This window comes from Balearica regulorum, chromosome 1, assembly GCF_011004875.1.
Source record: "Balearica regulorum gibbericeps isolate bBalReg1 chromosome 1, bBalReg1.pri, whole genome shotgun sequence".
NCBI lineage: Eukaryota > Metazoa > Chordata > Aves > Gruiformes > Gruidae > Balearica > Balearica regulorum.
This window is the reverse complement of record NC_046184.1, coordinates 192348328-192370550: the sequence shown is the minus strand read 5'-3', so window position 1 is coordinate 192370550 and position 22223 is coordinate 192348328. Positions and strand designations below refer to the sequence as shown.

The following is a 22223-nucleotide window of genomic DNA, read 5'->3' as shown; positions in this document are numbered from 1 at the left end:
CATGGGAGCCAGACAACGAAAGACAACTAGAAATAGTGTAGACTGATGAGTCTTTAGACTTTTCCTTTCTGATGGGGTGGAATTAATGGCATTCTAAAAGTTTTTTAAACAACTTTAGAGAAAAACTATGTAGATAAGAACAGCTAAATCAGGCGTGTAGATCCCTTTACAAAAGCATCCAGGCATTTCTGGAGCATAATTCACAGGAACTGTTCTAAACATCGACCTTCAACTGAGCCAATCAAACATCTACCATCTACTTTGTCAATAGGTCTCAGTTTTATTTACTGGGTAAGAAACCTAGTGGGACTGACTCAGTGGCAGGTACCTGCTCTCTTGATACCTAGTGTTAGCTAAAATGAATCCCAGTACAGGTGACTGGTTTTCCAATCCCAGAAACTTTGTCTCTTGCTCACCTCTAGTATCAGGAGCTCTGAACCTAGACCACAGAACAAGGGCATTCTTCCTCCCTGGTAAGTAATTCCCAAAAGCCCAGAACCCTGATTGTTTAAGTATTTATTCTCTCTACTTTTCTTTCCCACCTTCAAATTTTGCTTTTTTTTTTTTACTCCTTAAGCTGCAACATCTTAAGTGTTATTCTCATCATCTGGCTGAAAATGGGGAACCCTGGAGGGATGTAGTGACAGAGACTAGCACAGTGTTACTTCAAGTTGCTTTTCAGGGAAGCAACCGGCTTTCCAAGCCTTGCACAGTTGGACAGCACTTGCTAATAATTTTAATGTTCTTAGATTAACTATGAGGAACACACAGATACACAGTGTGATCACACAAACTTCATTTGCCAAGCAAAATAAGCTAAAAGCTCAGTTGTTTTTTAATTCTCTCTCCAAATCTTGCTCCTGCCTTGAGAAGGCTGACTAAATCTATTATCAGTTGGTACATCAGCTATTAATGGCAAGAAACCTAAACAAATTTTCTGATACCAAACTTCCCCCAAAACAAAGAATAAAGTTGATGTACACTTCACAAAGGAATTCGAGACATAATCCGGAGTCTGATTTTTTGCTCTTTCTTCACTTGTACAGTCAAAACAGTCAATGTTCACTGAATCTTCACCTAGTAGAAAAGCAAACACCACAACAAATTGCTAAAATTGTATTTTCAGCTGAGATTTTAAGCTTGGGTGGTTTTTTTTCAGCTCAGAATAATATGGTTTTAAACACCAGTGTTCCAGAGAAAGATAGTGCTTACTCAAAGAGATGATGCTGTATGTCAGACAAATAAAAGCTAGGCAGAGTCAGGCCATGTCTGTACTTTAACATGAGACCTCCAAAAACAGAGCTATGTGCTTCAAAAAGGGATTTAGACAAGTCTGCTGTCAGTGCTTCTCCCTGAGTCAGCTCTGGGAAAACTGCCACAGGTTTCACTGTGAGGAGACATCGGGCAGCCACCAGTGTCTTCTTTCAGGTAAGAGATATCAGTGAATCCAGACTGTGCAGTCATCTACCTGGCTCTCCTCTCACTAAAGGCAAGGACGGCTTATGCTGGCCACATCGCCACCTGGGAAACTCACCTGCTGCCAAATATGTCCCCCTTACCTTTCTAATTCCTGTCCTAAAGGTGGCAAAAGTTACTTTTCCACATTTAGTACATTTTACCTTAGAGGCAACTACAGCAATTTAATTATTGCAAAGAGCAAATCTGATGCACTACTTGATTTTTACTTCCATATTACAAGGTCCTCTAGAGGAAGGCAGAATGTGTTCTTGCTTCTGTCTGTGACTGATATAAAATGTCATTCCCTTGCCCAGCAGTAAAGATACCTTCTTTTTCAGACTCATCCTTCAGCTCACAACATAAGGTCTGTGCAAGCTGGCTTCTTCGGCTCCTGCACAAGCTAATGGAGCATTTGTCTGGATCCAGGTAAACCACGAAGCCTTCCAGTTCCACAGGTCAGTCAGGGAAATACAATTGCACTATCTTTCATTTTGAATGTATATTTGCATCAAAACCAGTGGTGAAGTGGTGACGTTAAACAAGCACGCACACGGTGATTATGAAGTAGTTGCTACTGTAATAAATTCTTTTTTGACTGATTTTTCAGTCAGCTGTTCTTTGAGACCTTTGATATTTTGCAAAAAAGATAAAAGGAGAAAGGAGTTGATACTAGTGGATTATAAACATACCCTGGACTGAGAGAGAGTGCAGGGTGAATAAAACTTTTTCTGGGTCTTGCTCTACACAAAAATAAACTCAATTTAGTGGTAGCTCTTTTTTTTTTTTTTTTTTCCTCAGATGCACAAAGCTTATAGCTATTTTTCTTACTACTGTGGTTTCTAAGTTAGGACTATTCTTTGTAACAATAAAGGTATTTGCAAATCAAACATGCATTTTCCTTAGAGGATTACATACATTGATTACATTATTGTATTAGTCAGTCTCAGAACTCCCTGAATTTTCTCAGATGACTTTGTCTGCATTTGCTGATTGTATTTATCTTCCATACAGAATTGTACCTATCTTCCTTTATCATACTACCTGTGAAGCATTATCTAAATCTCAATTGTAAGAACTATGAGGTTGAAAGATTGTGATAAAGCTGAATAAATTCAAAGAGAAAATAAAGACAAAACACTAAGAAAGACCTTGCAAAATAGGATTCCACCAAACACATTACTATTTCCTATGGTATATGAAATTCAGACTGACATAAAGTTTTATGCTGCATAAGCAGATACGTTTCCGTTGGCAGCTTTGTTGTTGCTTTCAGTTACCTTTTATTTTCCATATTCAGAATTTAAAGAATAAATATATTTATCCTCTTTCTGAAATCAATTTAGGTGATACAGTTTTGGCTTAATTAGCATGATATGGAAACCTGCCCTCTACTTTGGTTGTAAACAGTTTAAAAAAGACATCTTCTTACCACTTTCATCCAGCAAGAAATCATCCTGGTAACGGAACTTTTCTGGTCCACATGCAATAAAAATGTCATCATCGCCAAAGAAATCCTGAAGGCACATCACCTGCAAGCAAAAAGGAAAGGAAGGCATTGTATGAAATACCTCATCATCAGAATTGTAAGAACAATAAATCCCTCCTTGTCTCCCTCTGCATGAAAACTCTTCACTTTTAATGGAATCAACAGGGCTTCATATCCAGATAAATTTCAAAGCTGTGCTCTGACCATCTGTTACAAGTGAGAAACACTTTTATGGACACTGCAGGAAGAGAGAGATAAGACAAAAACCCCATAACTCACATTTATTACATGATGCATCAATAGGGTATGAGGTAAATGCCTTTTGTTTACGCACGAGGCACCATTCAGCAGTTGGTGGATAATTAATTTGCTTTTGAGCCCAAATTTCTACCTTTTGACTGCCCTGAAACGAGGTTACAGCTTTGTATGCAGAATTAAATGTAGTTATTTCAGCAAAATCTCCTGTACAAGGAATGAAACTCATATGGGTGAACTGAGTCTCCATCACACCCCCACTTCATCTCCACCAGCAGAGCCGCTGTGAAGCATCTTTGAAGGCACCAAGCTGAACAAACAGGTGAGCTGGGAATGATTCTTCTAGTACTGAGTAAAAGAAGAATCCCTTTCTAGTCCCAAATATTTATAGTCAGGATTACGCTGGTGTAGTTTTATGTCTATATGTGAGACTTCCTTACAACAGCTTTTAGTTCACAAGGCACTACTTAACAGTTTAATGTTTCCAGTCATATGACTATTTTTACTAATGCTCTTAAAGAAAAATCAGTAACTTTCCAAAAACCTGACTTTAGACTTACTGATCCAGTTTTGACAGATTTTAAAAAACAAATTAGGTATCAGACTACCTTTAGAAAAACAAAGACACTTGGAAAACAATATTATAAGCTCTGTTCCTGTTTCACATTTACAAGAAGATTTTAAAAGTCTATGTTTGCTTATTTTATATAATGTTTTGTAAATAAATAGTGCACCAATGTTTGAACAGGATAATTTCACAGAGTTTCAAGTCAACAGTGTACAGACAGGAAAGTAACACATAAAGAATTTCTAAAAATTGACAAAATAGTTGAGAACAGTCCAGCTGAACCAGACCACCCTCCTCATAAAAAGTGGGGGGAGGGAAGGGGAAAAGTCAGCAGTTAAAGCCTACAAAAACACAAGTGAAAGAATTAGCTAATGAGATTAGACAGACTTTGCCAGACTTTGGCATAAAAACAAGCCCCCATCCCCCTCAACCTGCAGTGACTGGTGTCTAGGGGTTATAAAATTCATATCATGCTTCTTGGAAACATGCCTGAAGACTTTGGCATCTACAACAGTTACGAGCCTCTATGCTAGAAAAATGTTAAGGAAGAAAAATAATGGTACATGCTTGCAGAGTAAGATTTGTCATTAAAACTATTTTAATGGTAGAGCAGTAGCAGCTGAAGAAAAGAGAAATTCAAGAGAAGAAGAAATAGATGAAATAAATATCCCAAAAGAAACAAAAGTGGTCCCAAAATTACCCCTCCATTAAAAAATGCACAACCCTATTCCAGTCAACATTGTCAACTTAACACTACACAGTACCTGAGCACCAACATCAAAAATGTAAATATTTGATGGAGCTTTTTACAATGTTCCTACTCAGTTTATGTTCTATTAGCGTATCAGCCTCAGCAACCTTTATATAAACTCATTTACTTCCCATCTTTTTTTATTTTTTTTGTCCACAAAACATATCCTGCCTATCTTCCCACCCCATACTCCCACCAAGCTTCAAACATCTCTTCCCTTCAGTCAAGTTCCTCTGAAATTGCCACCTCTCCCACAGCATGCACAAAACTACTAATTTGCAGAACGACATTAAAAATCCTGTGATTTCCTGTTTGCCTCCCAAGTTTGCCACACTTCTGGGGAGTGATAACCTTTACGTTTGTGTTTATACTAAACAGAGTATTAGAACTGAACAAATAATACGCAACCCTGGGCACAAAGTTGAGATATTTTTACAAGCATGAATGAAAATTAAGTTCATATTTGAATAAAAAAATTGTATGGATTTAAGAAAACTCAGAAATGCTTGGCTCTGCACAGTTAACAGGGTCTCATTTAAGCCTAAACAAGACATTAAAATGGAAGTAGCAACACCTAACCAGGCTCAACTACGCCAATATTTAAAGCATCTCAGGTTCAATCAGTGCAATTTATATGCAAATGTGAAAGAAAACATGATTAGCACAATAGAAAAATAATTTGTACTTAGATATTCTTGTTTTTCATTAAACTTTGTGCTTATAATTTAAAGTGTTCTTACGTTTGCCTCTTTTCTCCATGCTCTCAGTCTCCTACTCTGTATGTAAAACTACATGTATTTCTTACAGTTTTTCTTGCCTCCTGAGATTTTATTAATTTGGGAATTATATATCTACCTCCTAGAAAGCTCATAGCAACAGCATGAGTTCCTTCCAAACCCATCCCCCTCCGGAATAACTTCTCTTCAGGCTTCCAGTGTCTTTTTATATCATTTATTGGAAGCCTTGAGATGTCCTTCACTGTCTGCATTTTCCATCCTTTCTGTCTCAGCACCCCTGACTCGCTCTGTTCCCCAGCTCACACCCCACAAAGGTTACACCAAAGTGCCTTTCCAGAAGACATCTAACAAATATATAGCACTCCCTCTCAGGCATTTTCAGAGAAAAATCTGCAAGCACTTTCTATTCACACTCAGTCATCAGCTAAGCAACAGGACCTGCTTTTTATTACCCATTTTCACTTCTGGAGAACACAGCTCCTCAAAAGTTATAGTTTAGAAGATCAAGGATTTGTATCACCCTTACTGGACTGTGCCAGTGCTTAAAGAGGCCTCTGTGCTCTGTTGCACATGATCAGCTTTAAAATTAGTCAATTTTTAAAACAGTGAATTACAAAAGCCTTCCTGAATGTTTTTGTTGTTTTCAAGCCACAGAATCCATCTTCTTCTTCTCTTTCACAAATAAGTTTTTATCTTTCATATTCCACAAGGACATTTCTCACAGCAGGGACAACAATGTCTCTGCAGGAGCCATCAAACATACACCTTCAGGAAAAAGAAACTGAAAAAAAAATGTTTTCTACCACACACCTGGTCCTAAATATACTGTAATACTTGTAAACAAAAGACTTTCTGGTGAAGAAGTGATATTTAAAGTGAATGGTGTCTGTTGTACACTGTTAGGGGAACGAATAAATAACAGTACCATCACCAGAGGCCGGGGGGTCTCAGGCATTACAGTCCTTTGCATCGGTAGCAAGAAAGACGACAAGCAGCTGCAAATAAAATTGATCACTAATATAGGCTTCGGGCAATATGCAAGTCACATAAAAAAGACTAGCTGACCTGTACACACTTGATGCAAAACAGGAGAAGCAGAAGAATTTGTCATGCCTAAACTCACCTGAGCAAGTTGTACAAGCTGAAGCTTGGATTCCCCACAAATCCTTGTCCTAGTAAACAACTTAAGAATCTCACATGCTCGTCCAGGGGGAGACAGAGGTGTCTGCCTAGGAAGAACTCCAGATCATGTCATATCTCAGGCATTGGTGTGGCCCTTTCGCCAGAAGCCCAGCGGGGCAGGGGGCTCCACCGGCAGAGCTGGAGCCACATCAGCGGAACTGCCCCAGAAGCAGAACAGGGAGCAGCAGCAAACTTGGCTTCCAGCTCAGCCTCAGGACTGGCTTTGCACCACAGCACGGACACTATGGGCACGTTAAAAATTACCTTCACTTTTCTTTCTTTTTTAAAACAGGGGAGTACCTGGAACCAATGAGAAATCACCGAACTATCATGGAGCCTTTTGTTTTCCCGAACTGGCGGGAAACATTTAAGCTCTTAATATTCACCTCTTTGAAGTTGGTAACTTTGTTATGGAGACCCTCTTTCTTATATCTACAAAAGATGCGAGAAATTATGCTTTACGTTTTGGAGCACAGATGACCCGAGAGTGAGAAGAGCAGCTTGTAGAGCCTTTACCTGGTTTCATTCCTTCACCGTAAGTGGGAAAGAGCAGTCAGGAGTGGTGTGGAGGAGGTGCAGAGGGAGGGAGAGAGGGAAGGGGGAACGGAAGGAAAAGAGAGGGACAGGCAGAGGGGAAGAGAGGGAGAGGGAGAAGAGGGAAGGAGAGATTGAATCAATCCTTCCTCTAAAAGCATGAAATGAAAACTACAGATTAAATCATCTTTTATAATTGCTGTATTCAGGCTATAGTGGGGTCAGGGACCTTTTTGAATTCATGTTTTAAAACCATCACAAACAAAAAAACCCCACAAACCCCAGAACAAAATTTTTTACCTATGTCAGCCACAGCAAATCAAATACTTTCATATTGTTCTAAAGTTGACCACATATCAAGGTAATACCGACCTTGAAATTTTTAAATAAAAAAGAATCGGAAACTCAAATTTTCCTCTGCATTCAGGAATAGTTCACAGCACCAGCACAGTACACCACCACCACCAGCATTACTAACTCTCACATTTTTGTTACAATTTTCATAATGCTGGGTTCTTGGAAAGAAAAGGAGGGAGGTGTTCTGTGTGTTTGTGTTCTTTTAATAACAAGAACTTAATTAGACTCAAAGCTGAAAGCTATTTTGGATGAACAATGAGAAAAACTCAAGCTGGGGTGCCCTCAGGCACCACAGCTGTTGGAGAGCTGGAAAGAAAAGTGAGGACAAAGAAATGAGGTGGTAAAACAAAAAAAGATGCAGAAGGATATAAGGAGAACTCAAGTGATAAGGGGTTATAGGGGTTTTTTGAAAAGAGAAAGAGAAATGAAGGATGGCAAAAGGAAAACATGAGGTGCAGAGGAGGGAAGAGAGCTGCAAGGCAGGAGTGCACACCGAGGCTGACAGAGGAGCATCAGGAAGCTGGTGTGGAAGGAGCACCCAAAAGGATGCAGGCAGAGAGTGAGTGACAAGTGCCCTCCAGACTTCATCCCGTAGCCAGCCAGCTGGGAAGTTTTAAAGCTATTTTAAAGTAGTCTTTTTGAACCTGAAACAGTCTCAATTTGAGTTTGATTATCATTTTCATGATGGTGAAAAAGACATTAAAAAAAGAACTTTATCCTTGGAAAAACCTCATTGTTTAAATGACTCATGATTTTAGGACTCTGACTCATTAATTTTTTGTCAAGTTTTAAGAGTTTTATGACAGTGCTGTTTTTCATTTTCCTGCTTCTTTTGGTTCACTTGGCCTCAATGTTTAATTCCTAGGCAGGTCTCTTTAGTTTTCATGTGTTGAAGGAGCTCACTATACCCCTGTTCTACTTTTTTTCTCTTTTTTTTTCTTCTCCTCTGACTGATTTTTCCAATAAAACAAAGTCCCTCCTTGTTTTAAGATATAAATTGATCTTTACTGATGTTCTCCCTCTATTTTCCTCCTTAATCAATCTATATTTTCCACTAACTACCACCTGTGCAGTACTTATTTTATCAATTTCCCCACTCTTTGTCTATTGCTTCATGGAGGAACACCTCAGATTAGATCCTGAAGTGATTTCACTGCCATCTACCACTGACAGTGAGTAAGAAGCCTCGTGCCAGCTATGGATTTTCCTGAGAGCTTACAAATCCACACAAGTTGTTTGTATAGGTATTAACATAGTCTTGTTTAACCTCTTGTTTAACCTGGAGAATTACAGGAACAGAAGAGACCTTCTACATTACTTCATTTATCTCCCAGCCAGTATAGGGTTGCTTCCCATACTAGCTTTCCCAATGCTTTGCTTTGTAATATATTCCTTAGTGTGCAGAGCTCCCCTTAGCAGAAAGACCAGTAAAACAACCAACTGTTACTCATTCAGAAGGATTTCACAGCTTCAGGAAAATAAGAAATTAATCATTCCATATTGGTGTAATTGCTCTGTAGGTCATTACTGTGAAATGAGAAATGCAAACATACCAATAAGGCTTTCAGGAAGGGGAAAGAAAAATACTCATTGTTTCTAAATAAATTTGATGTCAAGCCTTTTTTATTTTATTTAATTTTATTTTTTTTAATTGGAGGAACCTCAGTTGGCCCTATTCTGTGTGGACTATGGGATAACAGCAAAAAATATCCTTTCTGAGGGGAAAGGAATTAGACCTCAACAGGAATTCACAGAGCATTACATTTGAATATTTCCTTCATTTTTAAGGTAAGTCTACTTCCCTTCCTGTTGGCTCAAGCTCTGAGACTTTAATTCATGCCATTTCACATTTATCTGTCGTTACACACACGCCACTTCTTGAGATCTGGTCATCTACAAAAAATATAATTTATCATCAGCATATATGTACTTCCTCACTCAGCTTCTGATCCAAGTTCTCTCCTCAGGTGATGGCTTAGCTGAAGGCATTGGGAGGTATCTGCTACACATTTCCAGAGTTGAACAGCACTGAATTCGTTCTTTTCTTTTGGAGTGAAATCTCCATGGTGACAACTGCATCATCAAGCTGTGAGAGCTTTTCAGTGAAGAGCAGCATTTTATCATGAGATTCTCATTACAAGAGTGCCCTCTGTAAATGAAGAGGAGATGTCACTGTAGTGGTTTCTGTAAATGAAGAGGAGATGTTACCGTAGGGGTTCAAACTGGCAACGCTGTCTTTACCAACTGGCTTGTGAGGCCACATTGCAGATTAATGCCTCTGAAACAACATGCGTGTCCCCTCCAAATTAGATGAATGCAAGACACCATCATAGTTACAACCATATGAATTTTCGTACTCAAACTCAGCAGAAATAGCTTGCTCTGCTGCTGCCCCACAGGAGCGGATGGAAAGCAAGCCAGCAGCCTCGGGCCCAGGGGAGCCATGCTTCGCCCCACGCACACCTTCCTCCTCAGCTACCGGTTCAGGACCGACTGCTCCCCGTTTTGTTCCCTCTGTCACCAATACAGAGGTTGCTCTACTTTTTTAATTGTTGAAGATATAGTATCAGTCTACTTCTACAATTTGTCTATTCATCAATATACATTCTGTGCTATAAACAGCTCGGCCTTTATGATCTTTATCCAGCTAAGAGCTGGTAAATAAATCACTAAGAACAAAGTATCTGTTTTCCTCAGTTAAAATATGTATTTCTGTCTTGGTCAGTAAGGGTTTTTCATAAGGACAAGAAAACCTTTCCACGCTATGCTTTATACACTAATCTTACTATCCTCCATTTTGTCTTTGTGTGTTGCACTAAATGATGGCACACTTAAAAGAAAATCAATCATCTAAATTAAGATCCCAAGTTTTGCAATTGTGCCATCACCACCTTCTTGAGAAACATGTTTAATTTGTGAAAAATCTTTTTAAAACTTTCTAATTAATCCTCTAAAGTTCAGATAAAGATAATAGAAACTTGGTAGTTCTAACTGAAACTACTATACCTTGGCCTGAAACATTAGGTGAGACCTGAACAATTTCTTTGTTAGATTAAAACTAATTTAGTAAACAAGCTTCTTTGTTACAGAATTTCAGGAGAGCAGGGGATATTTCCCAACAGGGAACCCATGGGCTTATGCATGAATGCAATGCTGAGAAGCACTAATATTCAGTTTCATGAAAGGTTTCTCTGTGGGAACCACTAACATGGCCAGTTCAAACTACTCCTGTCAAAAATTGCCTCATGGCAGACAGGGTAAGAGCAGTGAGAACGTGGCTCCTATCCACACCCAAAAATGACTCTTCCTCGAATGTTACCTTACTTTGACAGCTGCACCAACGTTCAGTTATGCTGTCTAGCTAGTGTGGAGCAAGATAACACACATTCACATGGGAAAGAGGACAAATGCAGAGTCAGCATCATTAAGCCTAGAGTGGGCACCTCCTCCTTTCGCCTACTTTTTCATCTCTTACATCGAATATAAAGTTGCTGCCCTCCAGTTTTCTAGCCAGGTCATTGCTTCTTTTGACCCTTCACTACACTACTCAAACCCCACAGCGTACTAAAATTTCACTTCCCCCTGCACCTCTTACTTCCGAAAGTCTCCAGCGCTGACGTCTGTTCTTGCAGCCACCTCTAACTTAAAACACTACTGTTGTCCTCTCCCTTCAGTTCTCTCTTCTAAACTCGGCTCTCTACATCACACACCACAAACAACACATCTTGCCCAAGGCAACTCCCATTTCCTCTTCTACTAGACTACCTTTTCTCCCCTACATGTGAATTCTTTGAGCACACTCTTTCCATTCCCTCTATAGCCTAGCTGCAATACTCTGGCAACACAATGTAATTCTCCTCCCACATCCTCCTCTTCAGCACCCTCTAAAGAGCACCACAGGCACTAAATTGTGGCTCTTTACAATCTCTCCATCACTCCACTAAGGATAGTATTTGCAAATTCAACAGCAGCCTCTTTCTGAAATGCTTTTTCCTCATTCTCAATTTAACTCCAATTTATCAGAGCCACATAATTTCTGTGAAAATCTCCCTTCTGGCTTTCATGGTACCATATTTAGTTATTCTCTCGCTTGCAAAGACTGCAATCAATGCATTTCTTTGCAGTTTCAAACCACTCTCTCATTTCTGGAGTGGCTTAGTCTTTGTCTCCTTCCTCTTATTCTGTACTATGTCCTTGATTATAGTCATCAGGAAACTCTACACCTTCTACATTTCCAACTTCAGAGCCTACTATATAAGTTATAAAACTCTACAGGCTTCCAAAGTCCATAATTTTAGTGTGTTCCTCTTTTTATTTACCTCCTAAATTTAGGATACTACTTTGGCCCTTAACTCTCTATATAAAAGAGGTCTCAAATACTTTGATACTATTATTGAAACCTTAACTCAATACACCTCTTTAACTGTCCAGCTCCTGCCTTGTAACATTCCAGTCCATCCAAAGTGACTAAAAGTAGGCATTCCAGACCTTGCAGTTATCAGATGTAAGGTGAACAAACACCTTTACTAGCTTCACCCAACCCTCTAATGGTCAAAGACCTAGGAAACATGAGCTTTTGCCTTTGCAAAACTGGAGTGGATTGCAGGTTCATGCTATCTACAGAAAAACACAACTGTCAGTAGTGTTTCTTCAGAGCCTCTTTTATTTCTGCTATATCTGTTTTGAGAGTGACTATCACAAACAACTTAGATCAGGAAACCTGGATCTGTACAGTTTACATAGCAAACAATAATTTTTCATCATGTTGTATGCATTTTATCTTTATATTTGATGTTTATTTGGTTGCCAATATGGATTCAGCAAAGGTCTTAAGTTATCCACAAACTGACTCCTCTACCTTGTGCTTCCTCAAGTTATTGACAGATGCCATTATTTAGCCAGAATCCAAGGTTTGTGTGCTGCAGAGATTTTGCTATCTAAATACGATTACATGAGATGAACCGACAAAGGAGAGCATCACAGTAAGAATGTCACACTGGTACTTCTTTGTATGGATACTCATACTCAAGGTCCCAAAACTTACTCAACTCCAAAGCAACATCCCAGGACTAAAATTAGTTAAAAAATTCTGAATAGTAATTTTAAACTCTGCTTCTGTTGGGGCTTCAAAATTTTTATTGTTTGGCATTTCCTACAAAATGAGAATTTGCATTTCTAGCCAGGTATATTCTGTGTTTTGGCTGGAAGTACCTTGTGGCATTGGCAACTCCTTAAACTGCTGTAAAGTCTCTAGCAAATCACAAATGGTAAAAAACAAGCAATGGCTTGTGTACAACAGGTCACATAATGCTTGATCCAAACCCTCTACAGAGTCAAAAATAGATGGACATTTGCTCCAAGTTCTGAATCAGAGCTGTATCCTATTGTTTTGTGGTCCATGAGGTGACCCATTGCATTTTTTTGGCAGACCAGAGGTTGCTAGAGCATAAAGCAAGGCAAAAGCAGCTCTATGTCCTCTACTGTCTGACACAGAAAGCGGGATCAGACAGTATTATTGCCTCTTGTGTTGGTACTGAGAAAGGATAGAGGAATGCCCTCTTCCCCCAGCAGCTCTGCTCAGTAACACCTACTAGAAGCAGCAGCTGGCCAGGTAGCTGTACCTTGCAGCACAAGTCAGAACTACTCTTACATCCAGAGAAAGCCAACACCACAGGTGTTATCTCAAAAATAATTGTATGATTATTCATAATATTATGTATCATTATTTTAAAATTAATATTTCAATTAAATTTAAATATTTTATTAATAATACAAAAGATAAAACTAAATTACTAGACATTCAGGCGAGTAAGCAGGAAGACATACTTATGAGCAATTCAAGGACTGTGGCAATTTCTAAGCAATGTTTTTGGCAAAGAAACAGAAATGAGAACCTTCAGGTTCAGAAGTCCAGCTGGATTAAGAAGCAGGATGTCCATCTGTCACAAGTGCATCCCCAAGCATTCTTTTTCCCTGTCAAATACACAGTGCATATTCCTACACTACAATTAAAATGGAGATAACTTTGTAGCCCCAGAGCCCAGACATTCTTGCTCGTAAAAGTCGAACACGTATGCCAGCTAAACATTTCTCCTAAATAACAAATCACTTGGCCACATCAACTACAGTCTTCATTTTCATCGTAGGAAACTGAATCCTGCTAGTCACCATAAAATACGTTCCTGTTAATCCTGTGGCAATTGCACAACAGATCAGCATGCTTGGGATGGACAACTGAAACAGCAGAACAAAGCTTGTAAAGGGACAGAGAGGAAAAAACCTCCTCACATATTTAAAATAAATTATCATTAAACGGAGGATGTTTTTTCAGTACAATCAAACATTGAGAGAACGGCTGATTTAACAGCAGAAGATATAATTAATGGGCCAATGGAAAAACAGTTGAGATTTTGACAGCAGAGTTCCAGTCCAGCTAGATTTTTTTTTTTTTTCTCTGCCGTATTGATGTATTTTCCTGTTTCAGCTGCAATACAACACTACCGATTAGTGGACAGACACATGAAGTGCAGACTCCAGCAGCCCTCCTGCATTTTTGTCCAAACAGATGGCAACTATTTTAGAAGTAAATGGCATACTCACATAATCTTAAGAACTACAAAGTTATTATTACTCTAATTTGTGATTGCTAAGCAAAATAAAATTTATTTTAATTTGGGTGCTTGAGTAAAGCCTTATCAGAGGTCCTAAAATAGTTTCAAAGACTCAGTAAATAAAACTGGAATTTTCCTGGTTATTACCAGGAAAAACATGATACTATTTCTGACAACTCTGAACTTTTTTTTGAAATGTATCTGAATTTCCAAATGCGTATGTACAAGGGAAACAATTTATGCAGCTACACAAGCTGTCCTTTGCTGAAAAAGATAAATGCAGAACAATGCCCTTGTGATTTATTTATTTAATGATTATTACTGAATTCTACCGTTAAACACTCAGGAACAGAAAAATTAAGCACAGAATATGTTGTCCATGATCTAATGAGTGAGGAATCCTAAGGCAGCTTGTTCATCCCCTTACACTAGTAAGGCTAATATCCTCTGCGTCAAGATGGTGTTTACTTTTACTTATTTGCCATTCAAATCATTGTCCTCCTGCAACTGGACTCGAACAAAAGCTGCTGGTTTCAGGGCAGTCTCTTAAACTATCTTAAGCACTTGTCAGTGTGTTCTGCAAAAAGCAGTGACACTTGAGAGCTCTTTGGCTGAAGAAGGCCTTTGTATGAGAAAACCTCTTATGAACGAAAAACCTACAATTTGAAGGCCACATAGTACCAAACCCAAGTGGCTTTTTAATCTTCAATCATGTTACAAGTGAAAATGTTATTTTTTTCATTGTTTGGGATAATATTACTTTTTAGAACACCGTGCCAGAAAAAAAAATCAAAATCTACAGCTTTGTTATGTTTGTAATCAATAGCAGAGGACTGGACTAGATTCTCATGCCTGTGTGTAAAGTTTCTAAAACAAGCAAGAGCAATCAATTACAATTTTCCATTGTTCACAATTCATGACAAATTTTAGCTGATGATTTAATCCTATCCTTCTAGTTGCTTAGAGCAGGTAAAGGAGGGGGCAGAGACCAGCTAGGTGAAATGAATTCATTCAAAAGAAAAATGCAGTCAGGTGTCAATTGCTGGGAATTATAATTACAGGTTTGGAGATAAGAAGGAAATGTCTTTTTAAAGTACAGATAAAAATACTTTTCAGGGTAAGCTTCTAGTGCTAGACGAAATTAAACATTGTACTCAGTCATGCTCACTGTGCTCAATAAATGCATTGTACTAGCCCATTTCCTCAAAAGGCAACTACTGGGTCTGTTATTTCTGAAGTAGTTTTAATGTATTTTCCCCCCAAATCTTGCAAACTTGGATTTTATTCATAAATCTCAAAAATAAGATGTACATGATCAATTTTTCTCAAAATCTGCTTTTTCCAAATACTTGCCGATCCGTAAAGCCTTGTGATTGCAATTTCTCCTTGAATTCAACACAATTTTTCAACCAAAAGCACTCTCACCATTTTACCTGAAATTGTGCAATACTGTTATTTCCATTTTAAATTAAGAGATCTATCAAACACATGCTACAAGGCAAAGATGAGTCCTTGAATTAACTCTTAGAGCAGAAGCACTTGATTCATTTTTCACCACTGTCCACTAGGTATTTTTCTAGAGGTCTGCTTATTTTTGCAAAGTTTTACTCAGCCCAAAGCTACGAGCTGGGTTCTGCTCTGCTTGGCTGGCCAGATGCTGCTCTCTACCTGGAAATTGTGGCAGCAAGCTGCAACCACTTTTTGAGACACTGGGAGATCATATGGTCTTCCCTTGGAGACTGCAGGAAACCCTGCCTATCTGGGAATTGGTCTGAATAAAATTTGCTAGTTGTCTGGATCCAAATCCAGATGGAAATCTTCTATTTGTAATTTTGCTTTAGATACTGCAAATCCCTCTATAATAGAAATTGTATTATATACATCACTGACTGATACACGAAAAGGTCAAAGTTATAGTGTACACACCATTATGAAAGCATCCAAGTTAGAGACTACCATGTCATCAGGTCCACCTTGGTGGCATTCAAAGAGGCAGTTTCTGCAACCCCCCCCAGAACCGAAGATTTCCTTTAGTTTGGTCTGGACTTTGGATGCAGAGCAATCTGCCTCACAGTACGTCTTTGTCAAATGTGGGAATATTTCTGGCTTGCTTGTTCTTGTGAGAGAGCGAGCGTGAACTGCAGAAGCAGGTAGAAACATGGAATTTATAAGAGCTATTAATGTGACCCAAACCTATCATGCCTCGTACCTGCAGCAGAACCAGATTTCTACCAGTGATTCAAGCAGCAGATGGACTGTGCAATAACATATAGCTACCCAAACACATTTAGAGGTGGGAGATTTAGTTTTCCTTCTTTGAAAGCATTTTAATTCCAAAATCCCAGTGCTACAATGCAGGCATCACCTTAATGTCCATGACACAATGTTCTCGTGTTAGCTTACTGACTAATGGTGGACTCTGGCAATAATGCTGTAAACTGCATTTCTTTCAGGTATAACCATTAATAAAAAACGTGCGGGACAGCACTCCATCGTATACTGTCTGTAACGTAACTGAGATGTATGATGCCTTTAGGCGAGATACACATGCAAAGTTAAGGCTCAGCATGCAACACTGAAAAAGAGCGACATGGTTGACTTCTAAAAAAAAAAAGGAGGAAAAGGGAAAACAGATGTCAAGGTTTCAACAAGTCATTGCACACTGCAGCTGGAACCAGTACAAAAACAACACATGTATGCTGATAATGTAGCATTTCATGTAACGATAAGGGTAATAAAATAGCAGAAAATGCAAAAACACAAATGGCTAAACACCTTCCGCAAATTCCAGGGGGTCAGTTGGGCTGAACAATAATAATAATCCTTTCAGTAACCAGATCAAATGATTCAACTATTAAAGCTCTTTATGCTCAAGAAAAGTGAAAATTGAGAGATTCTCTTTCTTCTAAATGCAGAATATGGACAATAAATCTAAAGTCCAATCCAAACAGACATTCAGATGCATGCTATCTCATCACCATCACTCTTGAAACTATTTGGCAATAGTTTCCATTATTACAACAGATGTTAACAAGATGGATAGAGAGCATGTTAAATAAACACTGATATTAATATATAAGTATCTATCTAGCAAAGCTACTGTTCAAATGATAGACTTCCCCAAGAGCATTTCTTGGGAAATTAATTTGTCTTGCTACTAAACGCTATAAATTCAAAGTATTTCCATTAACAGAGACTGTGTCCTTCAGAAAAATTACTACGGAACATAAACAGGGTCTACAAGCATAATCCGTAGCTGGACTCTGGTGGAGCGATTCGTGTAACTGGAAAGCTGTTCTCACTGGGTTTTGCTTCTTTAGGACAGAGTAGCAAAGGTAGGAAATGTGCAGAGAGAATTTGACTTACAAAAATTTACAACGTGAAAGAGTTCAAAAGCTTACAGATGAAGAAAGAGCAGACACAAGTAATAACCACAGAAATCTGGAATGTTAAGCCCAGGTCTGTGGAAGAGACACCTCAGTCAGAACAGTGTCTCCGCTACGCAGGCAGGCTGGTTACAAGCGTTAAGATTTCTGAAGCATGCTGAATGCGGAGATTTCTTTTTGTCATTTAAATGTTTCTTACTGGAATGCAGTCTTTTGCTTTATTCTGTGAGTCTTTCAGTACCGCAAGTTTTGGGACATTAAGAAATCCAGCAAGTAAAAATGAGCAGAGTTCACAAATCCATTAATATGACATGATCCATCAGGATTACAGCTGACATCACAGAACAAACTCAATCAAAAAACTCAGATTGACACTCAGAAAAAAGATTTTACAAGCAATGATAGAGTGACAACTGACTACTCAAAGATTTGAGAATTAAAAAGAAATCTGCTGAGAGATAGCTAAACAAAACCATGCAGAGTCAGTTAAAGTTTCAAATAAATCCAGGCCAGCAAAACACAGAATAAATGAACGCAGCAATGGGAGGTGAAAAGCACATCAAGAAAGTTCCAGCATGATGACGCAGAAAACAATTCCTTCAAAATCTCTTCTATTTTGCTAGAAAAACTTTTTTTTAATATTTAAACCGTAATTGTAATCTCAGCTGTAAACTGTGAAAGGAGATACCTTTATTAAGAATAGATATCGAGAGTTGTTAATTTTAAGATTATAATTACTAGAATATATACTGGTACCAATACCAATATCGTTAAAATGTACTTGTTGCCTAAGAAAAGGTAAAGGAAAAATTTTAGCTGCCATACAACCCTCTCACATTCATCACTGACCCGACAGCTGTGTATTTATAGATTCCACAAGCGAAGAGCGTTGCATTCATGCTTAATTACGAGAAAGTTCATCCTCATCTGTGCACCTTTAGGGTGACTTATTTTTAAGCTGTAGCTTAGCTTACAGGAAACATGTGGAGACATAATAAGTGCCAAAGGAATTTGGAAGTATTTTGATTCTTTGTGACATAATAAGATATATCAAACTGACACCTCGATGCAGATGCACGTCTCTGCAGGCAGTGCAGCACTGCTTACATGCAACAGTCATACCCAAAATATTTTCCAGATGCGCTTGCAAATGATATGCGATTTAACACACATTTGAAGAAGAATTGACTCAAAAACCAAACGAACTCAAAAAGATGAGGCAATCTGTGCTCAGGCACTGCTGCCCCAAAAAACTTGTCAAATTGGAAGCCCAGAATTCCAGAAAACCATTCTGCACTTTGGCTGTTCCTTACACAACTTTACAATCTTTCACCGTGTATCACCTATGTTTGGTTCTACTACCTATCATGAACTCAAGCCTTCAGGTCAAAATCCTTTACTCCTGAGATCCTACATCTTTTAGGGAATGATGCGATAAAGAAACGTGAAAGAAGTAGGGCTATAAAATGTAGGAGATTTTAGTGCATTTGTGATTCAGGAGGCTGCCAGGTGCAGGTATGTTCGAGAGAGAAAGATACAGTAACAGAAAACAGCACCATGTTGGGAAGGAAAATTTGCACCAAAAGCAACTTCACCTGTGGTAATGCCCTGCTGTGTTCCTGAATTTCCTTTTCACTTACTGATGCTTTTCTGCAGCACAAAGGGCCAGATCCCCAGCAGAACAGCTGATCTCCATGCTGCACCCAAGTTCAGTGTTTGCATATAGAGCAACTCAGGAAACTGATTTAAATCTGATGTAAGTCTCTAAATTGGAGAGACATGGATTTGATGGATGGACCATGCGGTGGATAAGGAATTGGCTGGATGGTCACATGCAAAGAGTTGTGGTCAACAGCTCAACGCCCAAGTGGAGAACAGTGACGAGTGGCGTTCCTCAGGGGTCGGTACTGGGACCGGCACTGTTCAACATCTTTGTCGGCGACATGGACAGTGGGATCGAGTGCACCCTCAGGAGGTTGGCCAACGACACCAAGCTGTGTGGTGTGGTCGACGTCCTGGAGGGAAGGGATGCCATCCAGAGGGACCCTGACAGGCTTGAGAGGTGGGCCTGTGTGAACCACGTGAAGTTCAACAAGGCCAAGTGCAAGGTCCTGCACGTGGGTCAGGGCAATCCCAAGCACAACTACAGGCTGGGTGGAGAATGGATTGAAAGCAGCTCTGAGAAGGACTTGGGGGTGTTGGTTGATGAGAAGCTCTACATGAGCCTGCAATGTGCGCTTGCAGCCCAGAAAGCCAACTGTGCCCTGGGCTGCATCAAAAGCAGCGTGACCAGCAGGTCAAGGAAGGTGATCCTGCCCCTCTACTCGGCTCTCAGGAGACCCCACCTGGAGTACTGCATCCAGCTCTGGGGGCCCCAGTACAAGAAAGACATGGAGCTGTTGGACCAAGTCCAGAGGAGGGCCACGAAGCTGATCAGAGAGCTGGAGTATCTCGCCTATGAGGACAGGCTGAGAGAGTTGGGGTTGTTCAGCCTGGAGAAGAGAAGGCTCCGGGAAGACCTTATTGCGGCCGTCCAGTACTTAAAGGGGGCCTACAGGAAAGCTGGAGAGGGACTGTTTACAAGGGCATGTAGGGACAGGACAAGGGGTAATGGGTTTAAACTGAGAGTAGATTTAGATTAGATATTAGGAAGAAATTCTTCCGTGTGAGGGTGGTGAGGCACTGGAACAGGTTGCCCAGAGAAGTTGTGGATGCACCATGCCTAGAAGTGTTCAAGGCCAGGTTGGATGGGGCTTTGTTCAACCTGGTCTAGTGAAGGGTGTCCCTGTCCATGGCAGGGGGGTTGGACTGGATGGCTTTTAAAGGTCCCTTCCAACCCATTAGATGATTTTACGATTCTACGAAATCCATATACATTTCTCTACATATACTCTATGTGTAGAGATCTAAAGATCTAAAGATCCCAGGATACAATTTGTAACTGACAACATAATAAACCAGTAAATGTCTGGCCTATAAGAATGAAGGGTTGACCAAACTGGTTCTCTCTCCTAAGTTTAGGTATGTCTGTGAAATGGCATAACCTGAATCTCTCTCCTGTGCTTGTATATGGTTTTGTTGTTATTGTGGTTTGGGTTTGTTTTTTGGTTTTGGGGTTTTTTTTTGTCAACTGAGAAACTGAAAGAACTGGGTTGCCAGCTCAGAAACAAAGAGAGGAAAAAGGTAAGTATCTTAACCACCTGAGAGCAAAGATGGAGCTGCTACGCTAACTATTGAAGCTGTGTCATTTGTGCAGAATTAAAAAAAATATTATCGAGTCAGACAAAAGCAGCAAGAAGGAACAGACTACACAGCCCACAGATGGTGACACACTCTGATGGGGATGGAAGTAATTATGAGCCAGTCTTAGTCCTGAAACTCTTCAAGGAGTCCTTGAATGATATTCACAAACATTAGGCACGTAACAGGGGATAAGCACTCTCACTTATATTAATGGCAAGGCTCCAATTACTCAGACTGGCTTCATTACTTTGGAAGAGTTGTTAATGACTTTCAGCAAGCGCAGGTAATGCTTCAGAAAAAATATGAGATGTTTTTCTTTTTTAGGAGATACTGCTGTAACAACTTGACATTGGAATCCAAAGTTTAACTCTTTTTGCTGCTTAAAGGAAAACCTGAAAAAAGTGGAATATGAACACAGAAAAATCAGAGTTTCATAACCATGCTTGCAGAGCACTGCCAAGTGCGTAACTGTTCAAGGGCACTCGGCGCAGTTACTCTTCTCAATGTCGGTTAGGCAGCAATGTATATGAGGTGCATTTGTTTTGTATTAACTACATAATTACAATTTTCTAGCAAATTTATAACAGGCAATAGACTCACTTAGCCAAAAATACCTCAAACATACACCCTTACTTGAGCTTTACCCATCATTTAAAATCCAGTTAACCATTTCAATCCCCAAAGATACTTCTTTCCACCCCAGGCCAGTGTCAGGGCTCAGAAAGATGTTTTATAAATCTTTTTACTTGGCAATATAGAATTTGGGCATAGTGTAACTACTAATAATCCTTTAAAACAATTTATAATAAATTCTATTTATTTTCTCCTGCCATTATACACAGAAGCAATGTATTCACAAAAGTTAACTTTATGAACAGAAAGTTCTTCAATGGAAAGAGGCAGATTTTTAAAAAAGGTGGTTCAGAGCAGGAACAAAACTTTAAGTGCTTTGAATTCAAGAGGGATCTCACTGCTGACAGGCATACCTTAGAGTCTCAGTAAAACACAGTCTTACTAGTTAACCTTCATAAATACATTTACTTGGCATCCCTAATTGTCTCAAAACTTCATAAACCTGCAAATTAATGCAGGAGAGGGACAAAATAGAGACACAGCAACAGAAAAGAGCGCTAATAGGGATTCATAAGATATATCTAAAGATCCTCCAGACTACATTAGAACTTGCCTCCGCAAATAGACATTTGATCACACAAGTAAAGTATTAATTTCTTTCAAGTGACCCAAAAGTTGATAGAAAAATATTCGAGAGGGGAAAAACTACCCATGTGTGGAATAGCACAGTGACTCAACCAATGCGAAGGCTCAGGAGAACATAAAACCTGTAAGTTACTATCTGGGGCATCTTTTAAAATATTCCTGTGCAAAGATAACTGCCTACCTTACTGAGCTCATTAGTGGCCACTTCAGAATGATTTCACTCTTGAAAAAGAACTGTCACCCTAACTGCGTGCAGCAGCCTTGCCTTTGCTCCTAACCAGCCATGAATATTCAGAGAAATGGATACTGCTTCTAAATGAGGCTAAATAGTTCCTTGTCCATCCGAAGTGGCTCCAGAGGGCTTGATTCAATTTTAATTATCCAGCACAGCCTTCAAACGCTCTGCATACTCGAGCTCAGCAACACACGACAAACTT

The 22223-nt window shown here is 39.3% G+C and overlaps 1 protein-coding gene across 8 annotated transcripts in view; it reads right to left on the bottom strand.

The window, feature by feature from the left end:
- DCLK1 (doublecortin like kinase 1) overlaps positions 1-22223 on the bottom strand; it is a 255747-nt gene that overhangs the window by 120696 nt on the left and 112828 nt on the right. For all 8 annotated transcript variants that reach the window (XM_075742006.1, XM_075742007.1, XM_075742005.1 and 5 more), the window contains one exon: positions 2888-2987. In XM_075742006.1, the coding sequence (XP_075598121.1) occupies positions 2888-2987 (100 nt within the window). The remainder of the gene's footprint in view (positions 1-2887; positions 2988-22223) is intronic.